Source organism: Panthera leo, chromosome A2, assembly GCF_018350215.1.
Source record: "Panthera leo isolate Ple1 chromosome A2, P.leo_Ple1_pat1.1, whole genome shotgun sequence".
Lineage (NCBI taxonomy): Eukaryota > Metazoa > Chordata > Mammalia > Carnivora > Felidae > Panthera > Panthera leo.
This window is the reverse complement of record NC_056680.1, coordinates 1,538,630-1,546,865: the sequence shown is the minus strand read 5'-3', so window position 1 is coordinate 1,546,865 and position 8,236 is coordinate 1,538,630. Positions and strand designations below refer to the sequence as shown.

At 60.6% G+C, this 8,236-nt stretch overlaps 1 protein-coding gene across 1 annotated transcript; it reads left to right on the top strand.

Moving 5' to 3' along the window:
* The first annotated feature begins 27 nt into the window (after positions 1-27).
* LSM7 (LSM7 homolog, U6 small nuclear RNA and mRNA degradation associated) lies at positions 28-5,739 on the top strand. Its single transcript, XM_042927908.1, has 4 exons — positions 28-106; positions 190-280; positions 4,156-4,227; positions 5,461-5,739. Exons 1-4 carry the CDS (start codon positions 101-103, stop codon positions 5,601-5,603), a joined length of 312 nt encoding a protein of 103 aa, XP_042783842.1. The 5' UTR covers positions 28-100; the 3' UTR covers positions 5,604-5,739.
* Positions 5,740-8,236: the final 2,497 nt, after the last annotated feature.

The following is an 8,236-nucleotide window of genomic DNA, read 5'->3' as shown; positions in this document are numbered from 1 at the left end:
CCTGGGCGCGCCTGCGCCCTGTGTGCTCCGCGCCTGCGCGCGAGGGCAGGGTCAAAGGGCGCGGCGGCAGCGCCTGCGCCGAGCGGCGCGGTGCGGCAAGATGGCGGTGAGCGCGCGGCAGGGCCGGCTGGGCGGGCGGCGTGGGACCCGTCGGCGCTCTGCGCCTCACGCGCTCTGCTTCCCCTGCAGGACAAAGAGAAGAAGAAAAAAGAGAGCATCTTGGACTTATCTAAGTACATCGACAAGACGATCCGGGTGAAGTTTCAGGGAGGCCGCGAAGGTGAGAGCCCGCCGCCCCCACGCCCTAAACGGTTTAGGGTGAGTGACGGCCGAGGCGAGAATGGTGGCTGATGCCTGGGCACCGCTTTGAGCACTTTGCTTGGATAACTCGAACCAGCCTTCTAACGTGGGGAAACTGAGGCACGGGAACGGGTCCCAACCACCTAGAGGCGCAGAGTTGCAGCCGGGACTGGGATTCCCGGCTTGCCTCCTGTGCGGTGCTCTCTCTCCGAGCCCGTCCCGGGCAGCGGTCGCAGCCCCTCGCCGATCCCCCTACACCGGGTTCCTCAGGCGCCGCACCGGTGACATTGGGGCCACATGGTTTTCGGTTGTGAGGGCTGCCCTGGGCACCCTGGGGTGTTGAGCAGCACCCCTAGATGCCACCGGGTGCCGGGAGCATCCCTTCGTTTTGACAAGCAAGCCAGACATCTCCCCGGTGGAGACCACTGCCCCTACAGCCGATCTCTAAGAATGGGCCACGGAGACCCGTTAGAAACAGGTGAATCTCCGTGTTTGCTGCTCAGTTCTTCCAGGCCCCGCGCTGGCTTAGGGTAAAGGACAGCCTTTCGTACCTCTCCGTGGCACGTGGAGCCCTCAACTACCACAGGGACGTGAGGTATACGCTTCCTTTGCCTGGAGTGCTCCTCCCAGGCCAGCTTGTTACCCGTGTTAAAGCACAAGACCTCAACTGAGGGAGTTTTAACGATCTGTTGGCTTTCTTCAAGAATCCGTGAGTCAGGCAGCGACCCATCTAGCAGACGGAAGGGAGCGGAGAGGCTGTAGCAAACAGAAGGTTTTTTGTAGGCGGGAGGGTGCAGGAACAGACAAAGAGTGGATTGTTTCAGGGGAGGTCACCTTCCTTTGGGGGATGGCTGGGGGTCCACCGGGAAGATGGCCGCACTTGGTGCTGGCGGGGAAATTCCAGACTGACTGGTTGAAGTTACTGCCGAAACTGTCTCCGTGTGGTGGTGTCCACTTGGCACAGGTGACTCCGTTTGCGGTCTGTTTAACGCCAGGTTAACCTCAGAGTCCTTTTCCTGCTCTCAGCTCAAGGTTCTTGCTCCGGGAAGCCTTCCCTGAGTCTCCTCCCCAGGCCATGCCCCTTGGGTGTAAGCCTCTGGTATCACCTGTCACAGCCCCCAGCTTTATGCATGTGAACACGCCGATGACCTCTGCATCTGGAACCTGGTACGGAGAGGGCAGGAGCGAGGCCCAGTGTCGCTCGTGCGCGTAGGCAGTGTGGCCTGGGCATGGTGGCTGCCCGGCCTAGCCTCTGGGTTCTGGAGCCAGACGGCGTGGCTCCAAGCCCCGGCTTCTTCATTTGTCACCCAAAGCTGTTTCTCCACCTCCTCGGCGGGTGGCAGCGGGGAAGGAGTAAAGGGTCACGGGGGTGCTTTGCATCGTTCCTGACACCAGTGAGCACTTGAACCAACATTTCATTTACTCAGCTGCCTCTTGGTCTTCAGTTTATCTCATGAGACAGCGAGCCGGATCCCTTCTCACGGATGATCGGGTGGCGTCAGCAGGGTTAGAACACAGCGCATGATGGGGCGCCTGGGGGGCTCAGTCGGTTGAGCAGCCGACTTCGGCTCAGGTCATGATCTCGCGGTCTGTGAGTTCAAGCCCCGCGTCGGGCTCTGTGCTGACAGCTCGGAGCCTGGAGCCTGTTTCAGATTCTGTGTCTCCCTCTCTCTCTGACCCTCCCCCGTTCATGCTGTCTCTCCCTGTCTCCAAAATAAATAAATGTTAAAAAATAAAAATAAAAAAAAAAATAATAAAACACAGCGCATGCAAGTGTGCGTAGCCGGCAGCAGAGAGAATTTGAACCCAAATAGACGTCCGCCCCGTCCGCGCCATGCTGGCTCTCGGACTTACGAACGAGATGCAGCTCTTGTTTTTTGGGGTGTCTGTCCTGGTTTTCCGCCCTCCATAGCAAACCGCCACCAGTTCAGCAGCTTGGACAACACGAATTTATCACCTCGTGGTGTGCGTCCGGAGTCTGGGTGCCCTGGGCCCAAGGCCTCTCACAGGCTGCGGTCGAGGGGGGGCTTAGAGCCTCTTACCTCAGGCCCAGGGCCTTCCTCCAAGCCTGCTGGTTGCTGGTAGAACTCGGTTCCTCATGGCTGCAGGACTGGAGTCCCCGTGTTCTGCTGCAGGTGTCCAGGACACTTGGCTCACCCAGGACTCTGTCCACAGCGGGGCAGTTTGCTCCTTCCAGGCCAGCAGGGAAACCTGTCCCACACTTCCAGTTTTTTTCTTGCAGAAAATTCCTGTTCCCTTCGCAGCTCATCCAGTCAGGTCAGGCCAACCCAGCGTGATGTCTCTTTAGGTGAACCAGAGGTCCGCCGACTTGGGGACTCTCGTCACATCTACAGAATCCTTCTTCCTTATCGTCAAAATAACCTAATCGCATTAGGAGTAGGCACCCCACCGGCACTCACAGCACCCCCACACACACACTTGAGGGGAGGGGCTCCCCACAGTGGTCACCAGGGAGGGGGTATTAGCTCCATTTAAAATTTTTTTTTTTTTCAACGTTTTTTATTTATTTTTGGGACAGAGAGAGACAGAGCATGAACGGGGGAGGGGCAGAGAGAGAGGGAGACACAGAATCGGAAACAGGCTCCAGGCTCCAAACCATCAGCCCAGAGCCCGACGCGGGGCTCGAACTCACGGACCGCGAGATCGTGACCTGGCTGAAGTCGGAGACTTAACCGACTGCGCCACCCAGGCGCCCCATTAGCTCCATTTTAGAACCCCACTCGCGCCGCATGAAGGAGGGTAGACCCACGGGTGCCGGTCCCCTGCTCCGGGCTCCGTGCCACATGCCCGTATGTTATTGCCATCCGTGCTGTTCACGACCCCATCGGGGGGGATTCTCGTAATCTGTTTTGCAGGGCAGAGACAGGCAGGGAGAGAGGAAGCACAGAGCCAGGGGCTCAAGCCCAGGAAGTCTGAGGCTGGCAGATATTTTCTGTAAAAGGCCAGACAGGAAGTACTTTAAGCTTTGCGAGCCAGAGGACCCCGGTCACAACTGCTCAGCGCTGCTTCTGCAGCGTGAAAGCAGCCATAGACAGTACGTGGCCAAGCGAATGCGGCTGGGTGCCAGCGAAGGTCCGCGCGGAACGCAGCAGGCTGGATTTGGTCCGCGGGCCGCAGTTTGCAGACCCCCGCCCTATGCCACATGGGGCTGGCTGCTGGTCATGCCCAAGCCCGTTCTCTGTGTGGACACTACAGCTGCGTGCTGTAGTGACGCGGGGGGACACGTGCTTCTGCCACGTGCTTCTGCCAGCCGTGCCTGGGACAGGGAGGCCTGAAAATGGGAGGAGTGAGGCAGGAGGGGCAGGGGGCTTTCAGGGCACGTCGCACAGCTCCTTCCTGTGGCTGAAGAGTCCTACTGTATCCGAGGCTCGCCATCGCTTGCTTTTGTATGGCTCGTGAATTACCTGAAATTCACATTTCTGTATTGTGAGGTTTCGCTGTGGCACAGCCACACCTGAACGTCTACTTGTGGTCTGGCTGCTTTCGCCCCAGGAGGGCAGAGTGGAGTCGTTGCCATGGGGACCATGTAGCCCGCGTGGTTGAGATGTGCAGATGTGCGCCGGCCGGCCCTTTGCTGAAGACATTTGCCAACAACGCTATGGTGGGGGGGGGGGGGGGGTGAGAGTCATCCTCACTGCTCCCCTTCTGGAGCCCCCTCACTTTCCCCTTGGTCCCTGATCCCTCCCGCCCCGGAGAGGCTGCTCCCACATCAGCCCCTTCCTGGGGGTGAGCCCCCATCTCCGTGTACTGCCTCCCAGGCGCCGTGTGCCCCTGTCCCTGGAACGACTGTTTGTTTTACGCTTTTCCGTTTCTCTTCTCGGTGATTCCTACAAGCCAGCGGCATCCTGAAAGGGTTCGACCCACTCCTCAATCTCGTACTTGATGGTACCGTCGAATACATGAGAGGTGAGCACAGCCACGGGCCTCGGAAGCTCCTCGCCAGGCCTGAATTTTTCACTGCTCCAAACCCACCAACCTGCCCCTGAATGAAGGACACGGTCCTTGTGAACCAGGCAGCTGGTCTCCCCTGTCTCCTGTGTCCTCAAGTGGACTCTGCTGCTAACAGGGGGTCCTGTTCCCCTGATTCCCTGCCCTGGTCCCTGTCGCCAAAGTCCCTGACCCTCCATCAGGCCAGCACCTGCCCATCGGCTGGCTAGTTCTCCAGCTCAGCCTGCCTGAAACCTTAAGGGGATACCCAGACCTAGGAGGGAGGCAGGGTCCTGCCCCCCCCGGGCACTGTCGCTGTTACCCTGGTGAAAAATTAGCAGGGACGCCAAGGGGCCTTTGTGCGGAAGCTTGGTCTCGGCAGAATGGCCGCCACCAGGTCTGTCGCTTTGCCCTCGTTTTCTGTCCTCCTGCCGGGTCCGCCCAAGCTGGAATCCCGGAGGCAGGATGATTTTCTTCCTTTGTGAAAGGACAGCCCCACTGCATGGGTCCACTGGGAAAACCCTGCACTCGGAAGCAGGCCAGGCACCCGGCTGCACGCTGTTATTCCACACGGAGCCTGCTCCTCGCGGGGCCGGACTCACCCGTGGCAGGAGTCCGTGCCCTCTTGTCTCAGCCCCAGAACAGTGGTTACCCCCTGGTCTCTGATGCACTGGGCCACTGGGCCCTCCCCTGACATTGTGCAAAAGCAGTAAAGGTTCGGTTGCTGTCTATTCCACGGGGTCCCTCTCATCCCACCGTTAACTGCCCGCTGACATGGGGCGGACGGTGCCCCCACGCGGCTTCCGAGATTTTGCAGGAGCCAGGAGTCCCAGACCGATTTTTATTCCAGCTGCTCATCGCAGCGTGGTCCCTGGACCTCTGCTGACTCAGATGCCAGGGCCCCCAATGAGCTTCGTGAGCCAGCGTCCCCCAGGCTGTGTTGTCCTTGTAGGAGGAGGGCAGGTACAGACACTGTTGCCAGACCTCTTCCTGGCCCTCGTGGTCCGTGGTTCACCCGGGCACAAGGGCTGTGTGTCTGGGCTTGAGGAGTGAGGGTGAGGCACCTGGCCTGCACCCAGGCCACCAGGTTCCCTTGGATTTGGGTCCTCAGAGCCGCCACCCCCACCCCCGCCACCTGGCATGCGGCCTTCCCATCAGGCCGGGATGCCGCCTCCGGGCCGCCTCACGCCCGCCCTCCTTCTCGCTCTGCAGACCCCGACGACCAGTACAAGCTCACAGAGGACACCCGGCAGCTGGGCCTGGTGGTGTGCAGAGGCACGTCTGTGGTGCTCATCTGCCCGCAGGACGGCATGGAAGCCATCCCCAACCCCTTCATCCAGCAGCAGGACGCCTAGCGGGCTCGGAGGGCCCGGGACACAGCCTCCCGAGGACTCAGAGCTGCCCCTCCCGCATCACGCGCCACCGCGGGAATGGGGTTTCCTTCTTGTATAGGTTTTGTTTTTGTTTTCTTAATAAAATTGCAAACCTCAAGTGTCCGGGAGCCCCAGCATCTTGCTTCTAGCCTTGGCTTTCCGGCCAAACCGGCTCCCGGGGATTCAGTTCGGCCCCCCTGGTTGTCAGGCGCTGACCGCGGTCGTGCTGGCACTGGCGGGTTCAGAGAGGACCGGGCACACGCTGTGCAAGCCGAGGGACGGGGACGTGGGAGGCAGGAGCCCCCTGCAGCTCTATAGCAGGTGCAGCGCCCCCAGGCCCGCCTGTGGTCCCAGGAGGGTGGACGGGCACACACCTCCGCGGGAAGGCCCCGGCGGCCCGTCCCTGCCTCTGCTGTGTCGCTCCAGTGCCGCCTCATGCCAGCCAGCGTGGTCCCCGAAAACCAGGGCCTTCTGGGCCATGCCGGTCATGCTGCTGCCGACAGCCACGGCCGCTCAAGAACAAAGCAGCCACGTCGTCTTGGCCGGGCCCTAAAGCACACCGTGGGCCCTTCCGGAACCCCACCCTTGCTGGCTGGCTCCAGATCGCCCCCGGGAGTTCCCCCCCCCCCCACCATGTCCCGTCCTCAGAAAGTGGGACGTCTTCTCTGATCCTTGTTTTCTAAACTCCTGGTACTTGTTAGGACCCTGCCCCCACAGGATGGTCCCTGCCGGGAACAGGCTTCCTCCCTGACTTGTCACCAGGGGGGCCGAGGGGGGAGGGGGAGAGGAGTCGGGAGTAGGAATTATGGACCCGCGACCCCCTCACTACCAGCAGGGCCCGTGCAGGATGCTGGCGGCAGACGGGACCGGGGCTCCGAATGGGGCCGGACGGGCGCACGTGCTACCTGGCCGGCACTGCCACCAAAGAAACCAAAACCAGCTGGCTTCCTGCTTAGCTCGGGAATCTGGGCTCTGTGTTCCCCGCGGCCACTGGGGATTAGTTATCAGCCACCTGGCCAACCCTGTGCAGTCTCCTCATCCCTCCTGCCCGCTTCCACTGCCGCCTGGCCCGGCCCTGCCTCCACCAGCTGCCTTATCAGAGGCCTCATCCCGGAGCCAAATCCTCAGCAGCTGGGCATTGGGGGGGGGCGCTGGGTTAGCTGCTGGCGGCAGCCCCCGGGGAAGGCTGTGACCTAGAATCGGCACACCCCACGTGCCGGCATCCGGGCCACCAGGCCTCGCTGCTGGGGAGCGACGCCCCGGTGCCCATTTGACAGTTGGGGGCCCACACACGGTCAGAGAGGCCACAGGATAGAGGGACCGAGACCCCAGGCCCTGGAACGTCTGCTCCTTCGCGCACCTAGGCCACCCAGTCTGAGGCCAAGGCACAGCCTGAGACTGAGACCTCGGGGTCACCACTGAGTCCAGAGCCCTTGGCCATGAGGTAGGGCAGGGACGGGGTGCAACGAGGTCTTGGAGGCCAGTTAGACCTCATTAAAGCCCCAGGGGCAGCCAGGGGACCAAGACAGGGATGCCTGGCTTCCCAGCCTCTAGCTTCTCCCACAGATCACCTAAAGCTTGGCCCTGGTCCCCCCACCCCCACCCCACCATCGCACACCCCTGTGCTCCAGGCCTCTGCCTGCCCTCCCCTCCCCCTCAGCAAGCTGGTGAGGGCAAAAGCTGCCCTCTGCAGCCACAAATCCAGAGCTCAAATCTGCAACTTGCTGTGTGACTTAGAGTAAGTGTCCCAACCTCTCCTAGGCCCCCTTCTTTCTCTATTAAGTTCAAAAACAGGCCGGGTATATCGACCCTGTGGCCAGGCACCGGGCCACCGCTGTACGGGGGGTTGGTTAAGAGCGACAGCTTTGCATTCAAGTCTGAAGATGAGAACAGAATGCCCTGGGACCCCCCAAAGAGGGAGACCTCAACCCTGGGGGCTCAGGCAGAGCTCCCCAGAAAGGGGGATGAAGTGGGTTTGTTCCATTTAACCATATCTTCCCTCGAGAGTCCGTTTGACCTCCTTTGTAAAAGACTAGAAATAACCTAGCTTCCCATCACCGGGGGATCTGCATTATAAACTCAGGTTCCTGGGGCCCCTCGGTGGCTCAGTGGGTTAAGCACGGTCATGAGATCACGACCTCACAGTTCATGGGTTCGAACCTCGCATCGGGCTCTGTGCCGACAGCTCGGAGCCTGGAGCCTGCTCCAGATTCTGTGTCTCCCTCTCTGTCTGCCCCTCCCCTGCTCTCTCTCTCTCTCTCTCTCTCTCTCTCTCTCTCTCTCTGTCAAAAATAATAAGCGTTGAAAAAATCAAAAATTACACTCCGGTTCTTCCGACCAACTGTAAAGCAACTTTTTGCAAAGAGGTAGCTCTCTGCATGGGGGCGGGGTAGGTGATCTGCAGCTCTCCCCGCAAGAGGGGAGTCTTTTTGCCCACCCCTCCAAACCCGGGGCCTAGCTTTGGTGATAAGGATGCGGTGGGAACGAGGTGGGAATTCAGAGTCTCCTTCGCCGAGGGGCCTTGCAGCTTCCGCCTTCCTCCCACTGGAGCGAGGCCACTGCCGTGAAGACGTAAGAAAGCTGGGCCACTGACCGAAGGCTGAGAAGCCCTCGTG

Bases quoted from the DNA above. Each gene is read 5' to 3' on its own strand.
- LSM7 (XM_042927908.1), top strand. The intron at 281-4,155 runs GTGAGAGCCCGC...GATTCCTACAAG, and splicing joins GTTTCAGGGAGGCCGCGAAG to CCAGCGGCATCCTGAAAGGG. The intron at 4,228-5,460 runs GTGAGCACAGCC...CTCGCTCTGCAG, and splicing joins TACCGTCGAATACATGAGAG to ACCCCGACGACCAGTACAAG.